Genomic DNA, 23227 nt, shown 5'->3' on the forward strand with positions numbered 1-23227 from the left:
GAATTACAGATTTACTCCAACGCTTAATGGATGAAAAGAAAGAAATAAAGTTTGTAAACCCCAGATTGAAAAACCAAAAAGTGGTTAAACGGTGTGGATTTAAGAAAAATAAATAATGAAATGGCTGATCCAACGCTTAAAAATTAAATATGATAAAGGTAATAAAAGCAAGAAACTATTGAATCAAGGGCACTATATCTTGAGTAAACAAGATGTAAATTTGTCTTTGTCTATTAGCTACCTTAGGCAAGTGTTCTTGTTATGCGATGTGGATTCATTATCGGTAAATACATATAGCAACATCTCTAGTAGTGATAAGATAAGGTATTTTAATAATATGTATTTATAACGTAAAAAAGAAAGGTCATGCATGTAACTTCAATAATTGGAGAGACGATTCCTGAAATGAACCAAAACTATTCTAAAGGAACTTCACTGCATTGTCATTGTGTTTAATATCATTTTCACAGAGATTGACTCGATTAAAATAGCTAAAGAATCATGTGTCGTCATATATAAAACTTGTTAAGTAATAGAACTAAGTAAAGAAAGAGAAAAAAGATGAACAAGACATATAACGAGAATATAAAAAGAAATTAAAAAGGATTAGTGGGTTTTTAATAAATCTTGGATTCTTGGGTAGCTGGAGCTGTCCAGTATGACTTTACTGCAAAAAGAAGCTTTTCCCTTTCCAAAGGTCCATCTTCATGATCCACAATCTGGCTATCCCAGTTCAGCCCATCTGCTATCCTCTTTACTTTAACCAATATATCTACGTCGTCTCTGATTATTACACTTCCTTCTGGTCTTAATATTCTGTCCATTTCAAGTAATATATCCTCCATTTCACACCTGTCGATACAAGTACAAAAGACAAAACAGTCTCATATATAATTCACCATCCCTTTGTATATAGAATTTAATAGCAACATAAGTTACCTGTCTTCGTAGAGAGTAAATACAGAATCACCATGGATAAGATCATATGTTCTTGGGTAAGTTGACATGGCCTCACACCTACAAAACAATGCTCACTGTAAATCAAAGATATACTAATGCCTAAATGTAACAAAAAAGGTAAATCACAATTGAATAAAGCATGGACGAGTAAAAATTCATATAGCCACCCCACATGATTGTAATTGAGGTGTAGAGTAGTTTGGGTAGTGGAATTACCAGCTTTGATATGTTCCAATTAATCCTCGTTCATAAATAACACCAAGTGTGTTGACCTTAGCTTCAACAGGAACTATATTCATCACCCAAACAGGGTCATCAACCAAATTGGCAGCAAAACCACCAAGGTTGGCATTCATATCTAGTAGATTTCTGTATCTGCCTGGTTGGCCTAATTGATTATTCACCGTCTTGTAGTAAGACATTCTTCTTTTCCATAGTTGTGAATCCTTCTTGAAAGTGTCAGCCGTGATCCCCTCTACAGTTCCCCTGCTAATCCTAGGCGGTATTGCGTGCAATCTTTTAGGCCATTTTTCCAATTGTCCACCAGCTACCCTGTCTTCACTTGATACTTCAGGCAAAGGAGTTAAACAAGTTTCAATCTCTGTGTACCTGATGAATACATCAAATGAACATGGAATAATCTTAACAAATGACATCTCGAGTATACTCTAACTACATTGTCTAATTACGATTAGAATTAAGGTGCACGAACCAGGCTTTATCAGGATCTTGGGCAGGGCACATGGGCGGATTTCTCGACATCTTTCGTGATTCTTTACACTGTAAATGATTGTATGGCTTCTGCCAAATTGCAATGTCATCTTTCTCAACAAATTTTTTCCAGCAAAGGCTCTTAGCCACCTGCTCAATTTTGGTTTGCTCAGCATTTAGGTCTTCTCTGGTTCTTTCCCAGCCTTTCCAGTGTTTCCTCCAGTTGATCGGTGGACCGGAAAGGATCCAATATCCACCAGGTCTTAGAACTCTGTCAACTTCAATCAAGTACGTACCGTCTGATCCATATATATAAGTACCAACGCAAAGAACTTTTATTACCATTATGATTTACAAAAAGTATTAACAATGACGACTGTACTGAAATGGTTACTGGATTTGAGAATTACGAACCATATTCGCCCCAGGGAATGAGGCAACGAGAGCAATGGGCCATGTCAAAAGCTCGAGATGGATAAGGAAGCCTCTTAGAGGCAATAACTCCAATCAAAGCAGGAACTCCACGCTCAAGAGCAAATTGAACCTGTGCTTCATGTGTATCCCTAGGTGCAAATGACATGGCTAGTATATTCCTTGACAAAAGATAAGCTCCCCAACTCGCCACCTGTGTAAATTGTACCAGCTTCTTAAGATGAACTTATATATGCACAAAATCCCATCAATAAAGATGAAATGAAACGCGCATTTTCCAACTTATAGGTTTATGTAAGATTAATTTCGAATGAAAACGTACTAAGTCATGAAACGCGCATTTTGCTAATACATAGTTTTGATTGGTAATTTAAATGTGACGGCCATACAAGATATATCCAAATTGAGGAACATATTTTATTTTTTTATATATCCATTTAAATAAAAATATGCTTCATGCAATACTGCCAAATTGTTTGGTCGATAGCATACAGGTTCATTGTAGAAGAAAGAGACATCATGCATGCATTGCCAGGTGTACAAGAGATATTATACATAGGATCAAAAAAGCTGCCGGTATTCTTTTTTTTCCATCCACTCGCTATGCTAATAATCCAAACAAGAGATGAAGATCACTTTCGTCATTATCTCTTTAGAAAACAGAGTTCACACAATTGATTCAAATCTTGTAAACATCAATTTAACCAAAACAAGCTACTTTAGGACTTTCCCCGACTTCTAACATGTGGAGTTAGTCTTTCTTACCAAAAGATCAGGAAGCGAATAAAACGGAGAAGAAAACACCCATAAAAGGTAAAAAAGAGAAAAAAAATGAAAAAATAAATAATTAGCAAGTGTTTTGCGTGATGCATTCAATAATGCCCTGTTTTGAAAGAAAAAAATCGACTGATAACAGAAACTTCAACAATTAATTAATGCTCTGTTTTGAAAGAAGAAAATCGACTATCAGAGTTAATAATGGAAGTAATGAAGATAAAGAAAGTGAACTTACCCCACAACCAGTATCAATGGCGGTCCTAATGGAACCATCTTTTAGATTAATCAATTTTCCAATATCATCAATATATGCATCTGCACCATTAGGAAACATAGTACCACCACCAGGGAATTTAAACCGGTCGCCCTCAAATCGAATCCAGTTCTGAACAGCTTTCTCGACCGTCAGTTCTTTGTGTGGAACATTAGCGTACCAAGCCAAATCCCTGCTCAGTGGCCACTTGAACGGATTCTTGTAACCATACGGAGCTGGTATACGGCATTTCAGTAATTCATTCTTTTCAGGGCAATGTCTTTCCCTGTATATCAATCTATCTCTCTTGAATTTCAATGATCTTTTTTGGTCTTCACAGGGAGTGTACTCGCTGAACTTAACGTCACACGGCGGGTATATTTTAACGGCGTCATCTGGGGCCACAGCTCCGCCATCATCAGCGGCGTGGTGAGTTCTGAAGTCTAGTGGGGAGGAAGAAGAAGTAGATGATACACGGGAAGTAGTAATAGAGGTATTATTTTGAGAAGAGAAGCAATTAGTGGTAGAGGCTATGGTAGATGTGGTTAAGACGCGAAGGCCAACGGAGCTGTGTTGCAAGTAGCCAGCGTAATAACAAGCACAACAGAGGAAAGTTACGGCAGCTAAAGAATAATAAGGATTGAGTTTTTTCCAAGAAGAAAAAGGGAGTGTGGCTGATGACGGTTTGGAGGTTGGAGTATAGTAAGGGGTTTGGTTAGAACCCGCCATTGCAGAGAGCAAAGCTGTCCTCAATTTGATCTGAAGGGGATATGATAATACTGCTGGCTGGTACGTTTATAGGAGTTAGTGAGAAGAGAAGGACGTTAGGAGTGTAGGGGTGGGGGTGAAGTGGAGTTGGGATTGGTGGGAGGGGGGGAGTGTTTAGATAGAGATTTGTGTGTTAAAATAAATTCAAGTTGGACATATTAAGCGGAGTTTACTACTACTAATGTCTAAATGTATTGTTTAATGGGACGTAAGAATAAAGAAAGGAAGGTGGAAGAAACCGGGGGGGGGGGGGGGGGGGGTTTAAAGTCAGACTTTGAGAATAACATATGCAAATGCAAGAGTAAAGAGATATTTATACAGAGTTATTTCAATTCTTTTTGTTATTTTTGGAAGATTTTGACTATTTTTATTAAAAAAATTAAAAATATTATTTGCTAATGAAATTTAATCAGTTTTTTGAAAAAAAAGAGACGATAAATTTTCAAGTTCCATTAACTATTACTCCCTCCATTTCATATTATATGGGTAGTTTGATTCAGCACAGAGTTTAAGAAAAAAAAGAAGAAGACTTTTGAAATTTGTGGTCTTAAAAATTTAAGGGGTAAAAAGTTTGTGGGGCCATGCCATTTGTATGGCTATAAAAGCTTCTCAATAAGGGTAAATGAGTAAAATGAAAGAGTTTAAAGTTGAATTATTTCCAAATTTAGAAATATGTCATTTGTTTTGGAACACACTAAAAAGGAAAGTACATCATTTAATATGAAACAGAGGGAGTAAGTTTTTTTTCCCCTCACAAAATTTCAATATTTCTTCAAGTAAAATACATGTTTAGACATAACTTCAACTTCTAAAGAGTATTTTCCAACACAACTTCAAAAATCCTTTTGATGTTTTATACTTCAATACCACACAAGAGGGGGATGATTTGTGTGGTATCCAATTTTTCGTGTACACAAATTATAGAAGGACCTGGTTCATCTACGTGTTCCTTACACTACAGTTGCGGAATAATAAATACAGAAAGTAAAAAACACAAGTATTTTTACGTGGAAAACACCCGGCTCAAAAGGTGAAAAAATCATGACTTACTACCCAGTAGAATTTTCTTCAAACACTTCACTACAACTCTAAGCCAACAACAAAGTTTACAAACTTTTGCAAAAACTTAAGGATTAACTCTAACCTTTATAGCAACCAGCCATGGGCTGTTGCGACTACTTCAAGTTAACTCTGACTTGAACAATACAACTCGAGCTTACAACCTCTTGCAAACATAAGGATTAACTCTAACCCTTATAGCAACACGCCGCAGGATGTTGCGACTACTTCAAGTTAACTCTAACTTGAATGATACAACTCAGGTACCTAGTACAATTTACTTCTAAAAAAGCTAAAAGGTACAACTCAAAACGCATAATACACTTTCAACTAGAAATAAAGAAAGGCACATAAAACTTTTTAGGGAGATGGTTCTTCAATTTAATTCGTATAGCTTCAGGATTGCACTCATAAATCTCAGAGGAATTGCTCACAAAATGTCCTGCTATTTTGCTCTCAATTTATGCTTAACTTCAGTATATGTGCATCATCTGTAAAAGAGAACACAACTGATATATATAGAGTTAGTAAATATAGATTAACTAGAGTTCTATTGCTTTACTCTTCCTTGGTGGAAGAGTTCTAGTCAACTTCAACTTCTAAGTCTTCTCTTATCTTGGATAGAGTTACCTTCAAGTAAGGAGTCATGCTCCTTATCAAATATGCAACATTTTCGTTCAAGAATTATCAGAAATAACCACTTATACTTATCTCTTTTACCTGTGTACACTGTCCATGGACCTGGTTCACATATTTGTTCCTTTGTCAATCATCAAAACCAAAATTGCTCAGGTCAATATCTTTTTTTCAAGTTTCAACCAAATCTACATCTAAACACTAGCTAATTTATCTAAACACTAACTTTTTTGAAGTTTTAACCAAATCTTTGTATAAACGCTAGCATAGTCCAAGGAATATTTTATAATATGAGTGTATTTTCACCTATTACTACAAAAGATTGTTTTTCATTTTTTTTAGGTTTATCCACTAATGTTTGTATAGAGAGTTACATGTTAGGATTTAAATCTTTTTACACCATCGAAACATAAAACTTATATTCATTTTGTAATACTTATTTTAAACGCAAATACAAGGAGACGTATTATTTACGAGAGATTTAATTAATATAATTAGAAGTACACTAAGCTTGTTTGGATGGTTGTTACATGTTGGATTATATCGTATTGTTACTTCAAATATAATATTTGTTTTATTTATTATTTAAATTTTATTGTATCGTTTTGTTAAATCCATCGTTACGTAGCGATGAAAAGTTCCACTTTATGTGACGACCGATTTGTTGTGATCACATCGTTACCTTATATTTTTCTCTTATCTTTTCATTCTTTATTATATTTAATAATCTTATTTTATCTTTTACTCTACCTTTTGATATACCAATTCTATCTTGTACCTTACTTTTTCTTTATGATATTGTAAGTTTATTCGTCATATTGTTGGTGCATAACATCATAAAATGAAGACAAATACTACTATTTATCTAAATAATGAGTAGTCATCAAACCGATACGATATAATATAATACAGTACAATATACTAATATAATATGATACATTATCATGAAACGACACATAACAACCAGAAACAAGAGGTAAGAATTGAGATGGTTTTTGTTTACTAGTGTTGACTAGGGGTGTTCATGGTTCGGTTTGGGTCAGTAAGTCGGTTTTTAAATATTGAAACTAAATCAAACCAATTAAGTCGGGATTTTTATCGATTCGGTTTTTGTCGATTTTTTGGTTATTTATCAGGTTTTTTCTTAAATATGAGACATACACTATCAAACGCATATTCCGGCGACTACACTTTCAACATAATACTATCAAATCAATTGTTCTTTGAGAAACCTATTATTTACCAAGATATATTGATGATAATTGAATCAAATAGTGATGGATAATTTAAGTACTCAGCTAAAAATCGATTATTTTAACATGAAATAAATTCTTGTACTTAGAAAAGAAAAGTACCAATCAAACTAGAATTTAAATGCAAAGAATTAGATTATTATAATAGCAAAGAACTAGACTAAAAATACAGATGACTAAAAATATAAATGTACATAGGTGTAATAATAAATTTAAATAGCTACTTTTATTCAATTTTATTGAAATATAGTTATACATACTGTGTATGTATTTAATTTTTCTTTGTAACCACAATTAGTTTAGCTAGCTTAGTTAATCATAGTTAGTTGGTAGTTAGTTGTGTCCTAGATGTCAAGTTAGTTGGAATTAGTTAGTGGAGTGGTACCCCGCGCGTATATATGCACTATTAGAGTGTGTAATACAACACATGCTCTTGTCCTCTTTTCTAGATCGATTTCCTTTTTCTTCTAGTTCATGTGAAGCTTCTAGAGCTCATCAATGGAGTCTCTAACAAATGGTGAAGTTTGAGATTCCAAAGCCACAACTTGACATGGTATCAGAGCAGAGAAATCTCCGACTTAGACGTCCCATAAATCAAGCAATCTAAGTTGTGTTCTTCGTCTTGATTCAATTCTCAATCGATCCACACAGTGTGAGCTTTACCTCATCTTCAATTTCATTTTCCTAAGTTTTCTCCTTCTATTTTTTTACTCTGAGTTCCTTGCATTTCTTAATATGGATGTTGTCGATCAAACCGATGTAAATAATAAAAATACTGCTAATGTCAAAAATGTTAAACCTACCGTTAATTCTGTTCTAGATCCTAGCAATCCTCTCTACCTACATCTGTCGGATAATCCTGGAACTATGCTAGTTAGTGTGGCTTTTAGTGGAATTGGATATAGATCCTGGAGGCCTGCAATTTTGCGTGGTCTTTCTGTAAAAAAAAAAATAAGACTGATTTCATTAGTGGATAGTGTAAGCGTCCAGATCCCCAATCTCTTAAGTTTAGATAGTGAAAAAGATGTGATGATATGGTGACTTCGTGGATTCTAAATTCACTTTCAAAGGAAATAGCGGACAATGTAGAATATGCAAATGATGTTGTTGAATTATGGAGAGAATTGGAGGATCGATATGAACAAACTAATGGTGCGAGATTGTATCAAATCCAAAAGGAGATTAATGATCTGTCTCAGGGAATTCTGGACATCACAAGTTATTACACTCAGTTGAAGAAACTCTGGGAAGAGTTAAGCACTTTGAGTGCCAGAACTCAATGCAACTGTCAGTGTACTTGTGGTTCTAAGAAAGGTATGCACAAGGCCGAACAAGATAGGAGATTGATTCAATTCCTCATGGGGCTCAATGAGGTGTACAGTGTTGTGAGATGTAGTATTCTTATGATGAATCCTCTTCCTTCAATGGCACAAGCTTTCTCTCTGCTGATTCAAGATGAAAAACAACGTGAGATGAGACCTTCAAATCATATGGTTGTAGAGTCAATGTCACTACATGTTAATGCTGCAAGAAATGCCAACAATTCCAGGAACAATAACTTCAGGACTAACTACACTCTTAATTCTAATTTCCCAAACACAAATAGGTTAAGACCTTTTTGTGACTATTGTAAACGTCCAAGGAGCAATACAGCCAGTTGATCAACATACTTCAGCACTTCAACACCAGTAGTTGAGGAGAAGTTTCTCAGAACATAAGTCATGGGGCTGGATCTATAAACCTTGTTGTAGCAAACATGAACTTTGCAGGTATAATAACTTGTACATCCTCTATTGATTTTGGCAAGTTATCTTGTAAATGTTTCAAAACTTGGACTGACACATGGATTTTAGACTCAAGAGCCTCAAACCACATGACCTTCAATAAAACTACCTTAGTTGATATTAGGATCTTACCCTATCCTTTGCTAGTCACTCTCCCAAATGGCTATAGAGTTAAGGTAACAGAAATTGGCAGTATAAATCTTGCTCCTCATATCACCCTACACAAAGTCATGTTTGTTCCCACTTTCAAGTTTAATCTCATCTCCATATCCTCTTTAACTGCACAGCTTAAATCCTTAATAGCCTTTACTGACACATGTTGTCTAATGCAGGCCCCTTGAATGAAGAGGCCTCTGGAGATTGGTAAGATCAGGATGGTCTGTATCTCTTGTGCTCCCTTTGTTTGAAGAATGCCAGTACTTATTCTACATATGTTTCTTCCTTTCATGTTTCATGTCATGCTTGTAATGTACATAGTTTGAAAACTCCATCTAGTATCTGTCAGAGTCTTTCTTCCTCACGTGTAAATAATTTCATTTGCAATAAACATATGATTATGATTCTTTCTTGTCTCACAAAGATGATATTAATGTGTTATGACATAATAGATTAGGTCATGTTCCTTTTGCAAAGATGAGAAATATCACCACTATACTTGTTGCCTTCTCTAATAAACAACCTTTCTATGTTCTATATGCCCCATGGCCAGACAGTCTAGATTACCTTTTCCTAGCAAAACCAGCAACACTAAACAAGTTTTTGATCTCTTACATGTTGATATGTGGGGATCCTATCATGCCCCCACACATGAAAATTATAAGTACTTCTTAACCATGGTGGATGATTATAGCAGGTCTACATGGACTCACCTTTTGTCCAGTAAAAGTAATGCCCTGCATATCCTTAAAGCCTTCATATCCTTTGTAAAAACTCAGTTTCACCTGACTATCAAGTCAGTGAGATCAGATAATGGCTTGGAATTCACCAGTATAGAAGCAAATTCCTTCTTTCAAACTCAAGGAATTTTCCACCAAAGAACTTGTCCATACACACCATAGAAAAATGGTGTAGTTGAAATAAAACATAAATATCTTTTAGAAACAGCTAGAGCACTTTTATTTCAATCAAAACTACCTATCAGGTATTGGGGAGAGTGTGTTCTGATAGCCACCTACATTATCAATAGACTCCCTACTATATACCTCAACAACAAATGTCCTTTTGAAATCCTATACAAAAAGAAACCGAATTACTCCCATTTGAGAAGTTTTGATTGCATATGTTTCCCCACTACACCAAAAATTCACAGGGACAAGTTTGATCCCAGAGCTATGCCTCATGTGTTTATTGGATATCCCTTTGAAACGAAAGGATATAAAGTGATAAACTTGCAGACCAGAAAAATCCACATATCCAGAGAAGTAACCTTTCATGAAAATGTTTTTCCTTTTGCTGTGTCACCTGTCACAGGCTCCTATTTCCCAATTTTACCACCTTTCATCTCTGACCTGTACACTACTACATCTCAATCAACAACAGAAAGTCCATTAATCCCAGGCACTCCTGAGACAAAACATTATCGCCCCTTATCTGATCATTCACCTATTATCCATTTTGCACCTGGTTCCCCAGAAACACAATCTCACTCTCCTGAAGCTTTGCCAGAAAATCCTCTTGATTCCACCTCACAAAGTGAGTCTCTTATATTAGAGCCTACGAGATATGGTAGAGAACATAAGTTACTTGTACACCTGCATGACTACATCTATTCCATACCTCAGTTGAAACCAACTCCTACTCCTCTATCTACTAACCCATCAACCACTCCAACTTCCCTTGATGCTTTATTTTCTTTACATAGTCATGTTCCTATTGACTCTTTAGTCCATGATAGTCAGTTAGTTGTAATGAATGTTTGCAATATTTCTGAACCATCTTCATATGAGGAAGTTGCTCTAATCCTGCATGGCAAGCAGCAATGACATAGGAGTTTGAAGCCCTGCATGCAAATCATACCTCGGACATAATGCCTTTGCCAAGTGGAAAGCAGGCAATTGGTTATATGTAGGTATACAAGATTAAACACAGAGCTGATGGAACAGTAGAAAGGTTCAAGGCTAGGCTGGTAGTGAAGTGATACACTCAGCAAGCTGGCATAGATTATACAGAGACTTTCAGTCCTGTAGTGAAGATGACAATAGTGAGAGCTCTCATAGCTACGCAATAAAGAAGTAGTGGCATATCTTTCAGTTGGATGTGAATAATGCATTCTTTCATGGAGACTTGCGTGAAGAAGTTTATATGCAAATACCACCAGGATTGGAAGTAAGCTCTATAGGTTTAGTTTGCAAGTTAAATAAAGTCCTTATATGGTCTTAAGCAGGCAAGCAGACAGTGGTACTCTAAGTTGACTGAGGCATTTTGCTCAATAGGCTATGTGTGTTCTCTAAATGACTACTCACTTCTCTACAAGAAAATAGAACATTCTACCATCTACATAACTGTATATGTAGATGATGTTATCATCACTGAAACAGACACCTCAGAGATTGAACAAGTTAAATGCTTCCGGCACGATCAATTCAAAATAAAAGACCTGGAGAAACTACACTATTTTCTTGGTTTAGAGATTCTTTACACCAGTGAAGGGGTAATAATATCTCAAAGGAAGTTTGCACTGGATTTATTGAAAGAATATGATTGTCTTTCTTATAGCAGCTTCTCTTCTCCCCTTGATCCAAATAAAAAACTCTGAGCCAAGGAAGGAGCAGCTTTGCCAGATCCTACTTACTACAGAAAGTTGGTAGGCAAATTAAACTTTCTCACTAATACCATTGACATAGCCTTTAGTGTGCATCACCTCAGCCAGTTCATGCAAGACCCCAGGGAGCAACATTTGAAGACATCTTTCCACTTACTTAGATACCTGAAGAGTGATCCAACTCTAGGAATTTTTTTTGTCCAATGATCATGATTGCACTCTGAAGGGTTATTGTGACTCAGACTGGGCTGCTTATCCAGATTCTAGGAGGTCAGTTACTAGTTACATAGTCCTGCTGGGCAATATCCCAATTTTTTGGAAGTCCAAGAAGCAAGAAACAATGTCCCTATCTTCAACAGAAGCAGAATACAGATCCTTGAGGAAAATTATTGGTGAACTAACTTGGCTTTGCAGATTGTTTGATGAGCTCACTATTCCCTATCCTAAACTTGTCTCTGTGTTTTGTGATAGTCAATATGCTTTACACATAGCTCGCAACCTAGTCTTTCATGAACGGACAAAACACATCGAGGTTGATTGTCACTTTGTGCGCGATAAACTCCAAGAGAAGTTGATTTCTCTTCATCATATTGGTACAGGTGCACAGTTAGCAGATGTACTCACTAAAGCTCTTATTGGTGTCAAGTATTCTGCGATATTGAGCAAGTTGGGTGTGAGAACCTCACCTCCAACTTGAGGGGGTGGGGGGTATTGAAATATAGTTGTACATACTGTGTATGTATTTAATTTTTCTTTGTAACCACAGTTAGTTTAGCTAGCTTAGTTAGTTAATTGGTAGTTAGTTGTGTCCTAGCTGTCAAGTTAGTTGGAATTAGTTAGTGGAGTGGTACCTCAAGTGTATATATGCACTATCAGAGTTTGCAATACAACACATGCTCTTATCCTCTTTTCCAGATCGATTTTCTTTTTCTTCCGGTTCATGTGTAGCTTCTAGAGCTGATTAATGGAGTCTCTAACAAATGGTGAAGCTTGAGATTCCAAAGTCACAGCTTGACAGGTTTGGTTCGGTTTATTTGGTTATTTTTTGATTAAAACCAAAACCAAATCAAATTTGATCGGTTTTTAAAATTCAAAACCAAAACCAAATCAAACTAAACCTAAAAAGTATTGATTTTTTTGGTCGATTTGATTCGATTTTTCGAGTTTTTACGAAAGCCCCTAGTGTTGATATGTCTATCCAGTAGATGCATATTTAAGGTAAAGTGAGATACGAGTTAGGCTTTACCTTTTAAGTGTATATCTGAGTCATGCTCTACAGTCTACATTGGTTCCCTTGTGCTACATAAAATTTCGTCAGCAGGCAGCAGCTTAGAATTGTGAACATGAAGAAAGGAAGAGATAGCAAATAGGAAGTCATTTTATTAATGTGTTTGGTCCCGACGCTGATTTTAAACTTTTTACTGGATGCATGTATTAATCTACCACACCTCAATATATAAACATATCAATCCCTAGAGCATTCTTTAAGTCGGAGTGATCATATGATTTTTGACAGGAGACATTCGAATGACTTAAATTGGGTGGAATGGAGATTAATGATCATTACCAAACGTGAAGGCAACGGAGGCTCTATTCCTATTTGAGAATCCCAATATAGGCTAAGTTATACGCCCGCTCTTCCTCGGAAATTGTCACAATTTTATGCAGTTGCTACACATTTCCACACGTCCAAAGTCCAAATTAATTTAATTTTATTGATCTGCAGGGAACTTTCGTTGCCCATTTGAAGTGGCATTGTTCTTGTTCTTGCTGCTGCCACTTTCTGCGCATTACATAGATATAATAGGAGTATAAATAAACTATCAAGAAAATTCTCTCATATATTTGGTGTTTCTGAACTTCTTCTCATTAGTTGTTCTTATTTAATACTCCTCCTTTCCCGAAAAGAATTGCATTTTATATGAGTAAACAATTTTTTCAGTAGAAAGTTCATTTTTAAAATAAAAATGTTTACATATGAAATTATAAGTTCTTACACTTTTGGTAGAATTCTTCAATATATAAATCTATTTCAAAAAATGAAGAAATCAATGTCCAGATAGTTAAGCAATCAACGTCTGAGTTCACGATTCAGATGCACTGACCAAGTTTAGACTGGGACGAATGTAGTGCTAATATTGTTAGGGATATACTATTAACCATGTGGTTTAGACATAATATTATATTTTATTCTTTATGGAACAATTATTTATTTAATTTATTCAATTCAATAAAGTACTATTTTAAATAGATCATTTGTTATATGTGTGTCCTTTTAGTTATATAGTAGACAATTTAGTATATGGAGTCTTAACTCATGTACAGAAGATTAAATTGTTGGTTCTCATAATTAATAAACTATGTTCACAATCAAATATTGTTGGACAAAATATCTTGATAACTGTAGCAAAAGATTATAGTATAATTTGTCTTGATTATGGGAGTAGTTTTACTCCAACTTCTTGTGCTAGTATACTCAGTGTATATTGAACGGACCAAGTAGAGAAAAGATGTTTTTGTACTGAATATATAAAACATTTTCTCTAATTCATTAAATGAGCTTATACTCCTAATCTTGATATAATTGTTATGATCAATGTAATTTGTTTATTGTTTTGATTTATCAAAAGGTACTACTCTATTTAGAGTTGGTGTATGCCTAATAGATTGGACAATAACGAATAATATTTGTGAATAATAATTAGTTGATAGAATCCATGACTCGATTTTAGGTTTGATGATACCCCTTTATGTAAGCTTATAAGTTTTCATGTGAAAATCCGGCCGGTGGATTTTGTATCCGTCACATGAAATAGTTTAAGTGGAATTATAAAGGATTTAATTAGTTAATTGAATTATATTTTCAGTGATTTAATTTAATTAACTGGTATTTGAAATCTTAACATGGGGAGTTAAAATAAGTGTAAATGAATTTTCGAAATTCATATTGAGGAGTTCAATTGCAGTTTTTTAGTGGGATAAATTGCAATTAATTATAGTAAGAATTAATTCATGCTAATTTCGAATTAATGCTATAATTAGTAGTCTCTTATTATTTCTGTGGTCCCTGCTATACCTAGTAAAAAAACTGGATAGACTTGGGTAAAAAATAGCTTGGGAGAAAAGTTATCCTTTTGAGTTAGAGTAGGATTCTACTTGCAGAATCCTACATGTATTTGAGCCCCTATTGTGGCTTAATTTCGGGTCTATTAAAGGAAGACTAGTTTCGCCTAATAACTTACCTTTTAGTTGTATTGTTCTTGCCCACCCAAAAGCAAAATCGTCCAAGGTTTTACTAGGCATATAGCAGAAGACTGCAGCCCTGGATTCTTGCTGTTTGGAGGATTTGTGCAACTACTTCAAGAGGTTAGTGCTTCTAATCCTGTTATTATTGCGTTGTCTAGTTTACATGTATTTGATGCCTGGTTTGTATGTTTGCTTCCGCTGCGCATGTTTTAACAAATATTATGGTTCATCCAATTTCACTAAATAAGTACAAAAATGATTTATAACCGAGTAAATCAAATCAGTACATGGGGTAGAATTTCTAATTCGAAACCATAAAATTCAAATCCTCAATTCACCTCAACTTTTGAAATTATATAAAATACCAGCGAAACCGGTGAAACTTTCTTCCTTAATAAATGTTTGCACGTCGAACAATTTTTTAACATTAAGAAGCACTTCAACTTGCTAAACTTGGTGCTTTAATTTATATGAAGAGATCAAGAAATCATGCCCTGCGCTTTAATGGCACAGAGATTATTACACATTGTTCTTTTCTCTTTCTATCAAGTAGTTCATAGTTTAGTTTTTTTCTCTAGACATTGAGTACAAATTACACAAAAAGCTAAACCTAAGGAGAAAATGTAAAAGAAAAATCGTTGATTATCCCACTTTGGGATGAAGGTTCATTTTGCCTTCCTGGCTTTGAAAAAGTCATGACAATGTCAAGCAGTAATGGATCAGCAGTTTGTTTATTCTAGCTAACACAAGTACATAAAAAGTATTACTATTTCATTAACCGTAACATATGGTATCGAAGTGTGAGTGAACAACTTTGACCTATATAAAACTACAAGAGGAAAATATTATTTTAATTTTTTCCTTTTTTGACATAAAGAATAATTTGGAATCTAATGTCCACTAGAAAATCAAAATATACTTTAAATTCTTATATCCAGATCAAACGGCGCCTCTCGCGTTGACGGAATAGTTAAACTAAAATACGTAATTAAATGTCCAATTTGACTTGCTAGTCTAGTCAGATTATTAAAGAAAATCTGTACCTTACGCTCTGTTTGGATCTTTGTTCCCCATTGTTTTATAATGTATTGTATCGTATTGTATCGTATCGTTTTATGAATACGATGTTTGCATAGATTGTACTGTTTATTATTGTTAAATAGTATATTGTTGTTTGGTTTGATTGTAACGTATTGTAGACGTTTACTAAAATACCCTCAATTATTTAAATATTATATTTGTATTAGTGAAAAATAGACTCGCCACGTGGGTCTATGAAATGGCGACACGTGTCAGCAAAGTTTGGAGAAAAGTGAAGAATCACATATAAAGATGATATGTGAAATATCCCGGGACCGAACATACTCGTACTGTGCCCGTTAGTCTCGGAACTAATCATCGTAAAATAACCTGGATCAGGTGCGGGAGAATATCTCATAATTACAAATGAGGAAGGAATCAATTAATTCCGAATTATATGGGATTTATCATCATTACACCATTAGTTACAAATCAATTATGTAACATACAATAAATGCAATAAATGATTGTAGCGGTTAGAATAAGGCAATCAATTACAAGATTTACTCTACAAGCACGAGATTGACTCAACAAGTACAGGATTGACTCAATAGGTACGAGATTGACCCATTAGTTATGGAATTAACTCATCAGTTACGGAATTAACTCATCGGTTACGGAATTCCAGCATTTACACAACTAATACAAGTCTTCCAAAAGTAACAAATGGATTGAGTAAATGGTAATAATGGACCCATAATTCAAGGAGAATAGTTACTTAGATTTAGCTCTATAAATAGACATACTTTTACCGCCATCAGGGGAATCTAATTTTCTTCTCTATAATTCTATACATTGTAATTCATAGCATCTTGCTCCCAAGTTAGCCATAGTTCGGCCCTTCAAGCTCTGTTCGGCTCATTATCCTATCAAGGATCATTCAATAAGAATTCTTTCTTCTCTGCTTTATTTTTATTGAATTTATTTCTCATTTCTCTATCACGTTGTATTAACAAAATTTTATATCTTTCGGATTGAATCAGTTGAAAACTATTTTTTGGGTTAAACAGTTTGGTTCCGTTACCGGGATGTGACGACCTAGCCTATCGTCTCATTAGGTACCGCTCCATTTTTTTCATTTCTGCTTCTTTATGCTTCGTTATCCGTGTTTTGTGGTATCGAGTTGGTCGGATCGAGTCCGGAATGATTTTGATAAGGTTTGAGACACTTAGTCTCTTTTAAGAAGGTTTAAGTTGGAAAAGTCAACCGGATGTTGACTTATGTGTTTGAGGGATCGGATGTGAATTCCTATGGTTCGGTTACTTCGGGAGGTGATTTATGACTTAGGAGCGTGATCGAAATGGGTTTTGGAGGTTCGGAGTAGAATTAGGCTTGAATTCGCGAAGTTGATATTTCGGCGATTTCCGGCTGATAGGTGAGATTTTGATATATGGGTCGGAATGGAATTTCGAGAGTTGCAATAGCTTCGTTGTGTCATTTGGGATGTGCGAGTAACATTTCAGGTCATTTGGACATGGTTTGGTTGGGTTTTTGATCAAAAGCATATTTCGGAAGATTTTAGAAACTTAGGCTTGAATTCGATGTGATTTGGTAGATTTGATATTATTTGAGGTGTTTTGATGATTGGAATAAATTTGAATAAGGTACTGGGTTATGTGTGTGCTTTTGGTTGAGGTCCCGGGGGCCTCGGAGTGATTTCGGATGGTTAACGGAAGAGTTGAAGTGTAATTGCAGCTGCTGAAGTTCTGATGCTTCTGGTGTTTTCGCACATGCGGTTCGGGGACCGTAGGTGCGGTGCCGCACGTGCGGAAGGAGAGGCACAAATGCGGATTTGAGAGGAAAAGTCTGGAGCCGCAGATGCGGTATTTAGGCCGCACCTGAGGAGTCGCAGATACGGAGCATGGACCGCAGGTGCGGAATCTGGCCCATTAAGTGATTTCCGCAGAAGCGGAAGGTAGACCGCAAATGTGGTATCGCAGAAGCGGTTATGGGACCGCAGTTGCGAAAAGGGCTGGGCAGAATGTATATATTTCTTCCTTCGCGATTTTTGAAGGGTTTAACCATTTTGAACTCGGAATTAGGAACTTTGGGCGATTTTGAAGAGAAAAATCAAAGAGACTTCATTGCGGTAAGGATTTTTGACCTAAAACACATTTCTATGGTAGAATTTCATGAATTAAGGCTGTAATTAAGGGGATTAAAGGGATAAAAATGGAGGATTAAGGCTTGAGTTTAAGAGGCCTTTAATGGAGGATTTGACAGGTCATTTGGACTCCGATTTTGGTGTTCTTTATATGTCTAGACTCGTGGGGATATAAGGAATCCAATAATGTGAAAATTTCTGAGTTTCGAGAAGTAGGCCCGGGGCTTGAGTTTTGCTAATTTCGGGATTTTTGGTATTTTTTGATTGTTTTCGCTTGGGCTTCGTTCCTTTAGCATATTTTGACGTCGTGATTCTGATTCTGAATAGATTCGACACGAGTGGAGGCCGATTTGAGGGGCAAAGGCATCGCGGAGTAGTACTTTCATCGGTTTGAGGTAAGTAACCATTGTAAATCTGGAACTGAGGGTACAAAACCCCGATATTTGACTTGATTTGATAAATGCGGTGACGCACATGCTAGGTGACGAGTGTGTGGCGTGCACCGGTAGGGATTGTGATTTGGTCCGTCCGGTAGCGACTATTAAGCCGCGTATTTTATATGAAAATGTTATATTATTCCGTATTTTGGATTCCTATACTGTATTATGGGTTGCATGCCGTGTTTGGGGCCTCGTGCCGATCTGTAGAAACCCTTAGGGGCATTTTGATTATTTACCTCACTTCACTTGCTAGAAGCATGTACCCAGTCTTGTTTTACCTGCTTAAATGTTTAAAACTGGTTTTACTACTCTACTCCTAATTGTGAGGACTGTTTTGGCTGAGTTCCCTAATTTTCATTGTTGTGCCCGAGAGGCTGTGAGATTAAAGACTGAGTGAGGTTGAGAACCCAGTTGTGTGGATATATATATATATATATATATGGATCGAGCTGCACGCCACAGCGATACTTATATGGATCGGGCTGCACGCCGCAATGATAAATATATATATTGGGTTGGGCTGCACGCCGCAACGATATGATGCTTGGGCTGTAGGAGCCCCTCCAGAGTCTGCATACCCCCATTGAGCGTAGTCGACTATAAATATATGGATCGGGCTGACGCCGCATCGTTTACTATGATTTCTATTATTATGAGATATAAATGAGCCGAGTGTTAAAAGTGAGTACTGAGTGACGAGAGTTGAGTCACGAGTGACTGAGAGGCTGCCCGAGGGGCCAGATTCTGAGTGATTCCTTGCCCGAGAGGCCTTGTCATGATGTTTTCACTGATTTCACTCTTCTTTTAAATAAGCCTCTGTTTTATATACTGCTAAGTAATTGGTTCCAAATGTTTAAACTAGAAAATGTGGTTTTATACCGGAAACAGAATTTTGAACTGTAAAGATGACATGTTATTTTGTTGGTTAATCCGTTATGTATTTTTGAACTGCTTGTCCCTACTTTCAGACCTTATTTACTTTAGTTACTTACTGAGTTGGTGTACTCACGTTACTCTCTGCACCTTGTGTGCAGATCCAGGTGTCCGAGTGGCTGAGTGAGCATTATTCAGCTAGTTCAGTTTTCTGTCGGGGATTTCGAGGTAGCTGTATGGTGTCCGCAGCCCTGATTTCTCCCCTCTATTTTAGTATCTTTCTGTATTTCTAGACTATCTATGTAGGAGGTTGTTCAGACTTGTATTAGAGGCTCTAGACTCATGACACCAGATCAGTGTGGGTTGTGTGGTATTTCATGTTTTATTGACTTCCGCATATTTATCTTGCTGTTTTAAACACTTATTATGTTAATTGGTAATCAAATCGTGTTAGCAAATGAGTTATTAAATGAAAATGGGTTGTGGTTTGATAGTTGGTCTGGCTTGCCTAGTAATGTGATAGGCGCCATCACGACCGGTATTTGCGATCATGACAAGTTGGTATCGGAGCCTAGGTTACATAGGTCTCGCAAGTCATGAGCTGGTTTAGTAGAGTCTCGCGGATCGGTATGGAAACGTCTGTATTTATCCTCGAGAGGTTGCAGAACCTTTATAAAAAACTTTATATTCTTGAAATTCTTGTCGTGTGAATTTGTTGATCCGAGTACTAAACTTCTGATATTCCATTCTCTCACAGATGGTGAGGACACGTGCTATTGGGCAGGGCGGACGACCGCCAGTACCACCAGCTAGGGCCACCAGAGGCTGAGGTCGTGGTCGAAGCCATGGCAGGGGCAGAGCAGCTAGAGCAGCACTGGCAGATCCATCAGCTGCCCTAGTTCCGGATCAGGCCCCGGTTGTGGACGCTACAGCAGTACCGATTCAGGCACCAGCTATGCCTATTGTGATCCCAGGTCTCTAGGAGGTTTTAGCTCAGATCTTATCAGTGTGTACCGGTTTGGCTCAGGCGGTCTCAGCTACTATGGCCGCAGCTACTTCCTAGGCTGGGGGAGGCACCCAAACTCCCGTTGCTCGTACACCTGAGCAGGTAGTGCAGGGATTACAAACACCGGGGTACCTCCAGCCTAGCCGGTTGTACCAGCTCAGAATTTTGTAGTACCAGTTATGCCGGATGATGAGCAACGTCGACTTGAGAGGTTTGGTAGGCTCCAACCTCCGTCATTCAGCGGTGCAGAGGGCGAGGATGCCTAGGGTTTCTTGGATAAGTGCCAGCGGATGCTTCGTACAATAGGGATTCTTGAGACCAGTGGTGTGGCATTTACTACCTTTTAGTTTTCTGGGGCTGCCTTCACTTGGTGGGAGGCGTATGAGATGCGTAGGCCTGTTGGTGCAGCGCCCCTTACTTGGCAACAGTTCTCTGTTCTCTTCTTGGAGAAGTATGTACCACAGTCGCGCCAAAAGGAGCTACCAGGCAGTTTGAGCAGTTGAGTCAGGGGGAGATGACGGTGATGCAGTATGAGATACGGTTCTCTAAGTTAGCCCGTCATGCGGTTTGGATGGTTCCCACAGATCGAGAGAGGATTAGGAGGTTTTTTGATGGCCTCATGTATCATCTACGGATTCTCATGACTAGAAAGAGGGTGACAGGTGCTACCTTCGAGGAGGTTGTTGATATCGCCCGTAAGATTGAGAATTTACTCCGGCAGGAATGAGAGGAGAGAGAGGCCAAGAGGCCTCGGGGTTCTGGTGGTTTTAGTAGTGCTCCTTCGAGGGGTCAGTTCCATCAGGGTAGAGGCCGTTCTTTCAAGCAGGCCTAGTCAACTCGCCTAGGTTACCGTGGGGCGTCTTTGGGTCATGGTTATCATGGATCTCAGTAGGGCCAGTCATCACTTAGTGCTCTTCCAGCTCAGAGCTCGTCTCATGCTCCGTCAGTCTAGGGTTCTTCCATGCCAGGTCTTTCTACTGGTCATTCCAGTGACAGGGGTTCCCTTCAGTCCCCATTTTCAGCACCGGGGAGTTGTTATGAGTGCAAAGAGTTTGGACATATGAGGAGGCAGTGCCCTCGGCTTCATGATAGTCAGTATCAGCAGAGGGGTCAGCCATCGACTTCTGCTCCAGTTACTTCACCACCCACCCACCCAGCTAGGGGTGGAAATGTCACGCCCCAAACTAAGTGAGGCACGACTGGCACTCGATACTGTATTCAATCGAGTTAGCCATTAGACATACTAGCTAACTAAACTAGGGGCCCAACATATCGGGCAGCACAACATCTGAAATACTAAACCTGGACTATTATGGTCATGACCTGAATAACAATAAGCCATTTAAACAAAGGTAGACGAGCCAAAATAATAAAGTACTAGCTAGCCGATGAGGCCGAGATTGGAGACATACATGCCTATACACATATATATATACATGCCAAGCCTATGGGCTGGAGACTGAAAGCTGCAAAAGAAACCCAGAATACTGTGTCCACAATAGCCTCTAAGAGTGTCATAAGCACTGTCGAGACAAGGCCCCGACTATACCCAAACTGTACAAAAAAAGTAACCATCCTATGAAATCTCCAGGAAGAGGTGGATCTTACCAACTCACAGCTGAACCCCGAAATCCTAGCGGAGGGGTCGATCAGAGTCCCTACCTGGACCTGCATGCACAAAACAAAAATGCAGTGTCCCCAGGCAACGGGACATCAGTACGAATAAAAATGTACTGGTATGTAAGGCAGAAAGTAGAATCATACATAGCTAATGGAAAAAAAATAATAGAGATACCACATGACACTGAAACTCTGATAGCCTCCATGGCCGACATCCGACCTTATGGTAATCAAATATGCATGGTATGCTCGTGTAATCGTATGTCATGAATACATATATATTGATGCAAATGCATGACATATCCAACCAAATGCTAGCAATGGCGGTCTCTTCCGGTATCTAACCCGTATCATATTGCCAACATGTGGTCATCTGTACAATATATATAGTTTTTCGGGCAAATAGGCCCCTTACCTTCGATTATAGCTCGAAGTCCATGCATAAAATGCCATGTATGATATGAACTTTGAATGCACATAATAGGCCATAACGAGAACTTAGCCAACCTTGGCTCATAGGTACTCTTATTCTCATAATCATTTTCGTATCGCATATAACTGTCTCATGGAACCTCATATGTTTTCTTTCTTTTGAATAATCTTGGAAACTTAACTAGACTTTTAGAAAGATAACTTAACTCTGAAGAGGTTGATAAAAAGCTTAAGGTGCTTCACTTAGTCCTTATACCTATTTTTTGATATTTAGTAAAAGAAAGTATTTTTTAAAAAATCAAGTGTTTTAGTAGTTTAAATATAAAAATTATATTTGAGATATTTGGAAATCGACGTGTCACTTTTAGAGATTTTAAGATACACTTTAACAAGGGAGAATGACTGATCGCAAATACTAAATGCCTTTATTTTCTAGTTACACAACCCAAAGACGAAAAAGAATTCACATATATAGACATATAGTTAAGAAAGTCGACAAAATGACATATATAGATGTCGAATACCCTTTTAACCGAATGAGTGGAATATCAACCTAATAGCATCATGAAAATACTTTCCAATGCCTTTCACAGAAGGTCTTTCTAGCATTAGAATAGTAAAATATCACATTTGACGTCTTAGGAATTTCCTAGAATTTGTTCTAAAAGGAAGGACAGAGCTTAGCCTTAACATACCTTTCCAACGAACGTCCGAATGCCTGTAGTTCCTTCACGAAAGTTGGTCCTTACGTCCTAAGCTTCGAAAAAATTACATATATGCAGCTTATACGCACCTATAAATAGTTCATAATTGAGTTTAAATCGGCAGATTTGCCATATGACCTAACTTGACGAACGTCCGTAGAACTTTGTAAAAACGATCATAAAAGAGTCCCAAGATGATTACCTTGGCAAACCAAGTATAAAGCTTGAAAAACATCAAGAACAAAAAATTCCTATCTTCCAAGAATAGCTCCAAACACAGCTAATAGAAGGGGGAAACGATTGCAAAGCGTAGAGATTGAGTTTCTAG

General features: G+C 37.2%; 1 protein-coding gene across 1 annotated transcript; it reads right to left on the reverse strand.

Annotated features, from left to right (window-relative positions):
- Positions 1 to 401: 401 nt before the first annotated feature.
- LOC104221567 (probable methyltransferase PMT15) lies at positions 402 to 3999 on the reverse strand. Its single transcript, XM_009772630.2, has 6 exons — positions 3116 to 3999; positions 2086 to 2296; positions 1673 to 1970; positions 1177 to 1569; positions 940 to 1017; positions 402 to 852 (listed from the first exon to the last, which is right to left on the reverse strand). The coding sequence occupies exons 1-6, from the start codon at positions 3860 to 3862 to the stop codon at positions 618 to 620; spliced, it is 1962 nt and encodes a 653-aa protein (XP_009770932.1). The 5' UTR covers positions 3863 to 3999; the 3' UTR covers positions 402 to 617.
- Between the last annotated feature and the right edge of the window lie 19228 nt (positions 4000 to 23227).

Source organism: Nicotiana sylvestris, chromosome 3 (genome assembly GCF_000393655.2).
Source record: "Nicotiana sylvestris chromosome 3, ASM39365v2, whole genome shotgun sequence".
In the NCBI taxonomy this organism is placed as follows: Eukaryota; Viridiplantae; Streptophyta; class Magnoliopsida; order Solanales; family Solanaceae; genus Nicotiana; species Nicotiana sylvestris.

Bases quoted from the DNA above. Each gene is read 5' to 3' on its own strand.
- LOC104221567 (XM_009772630.2), bottom strand. From the start codon at position 3,862: ATGGCGGGTTCTAACCAAACCCCTTACTATACTCCAACCTCCAAACCG. The intron at 2,297-3,115 runs GTAAGTTCACTT...CAATTTACACAG, and splicing joins CCATTGATACTGGTTGTGGG to GTGGCGAGTTGGGGAGCTTA. The intron at 1,971-2,085 runs GTTCGTAATTCT...TATATGGATCAG, and splicing joins CATTCCCTGGGGCGAATATG to ACGGTACGTACTTGATTGAA.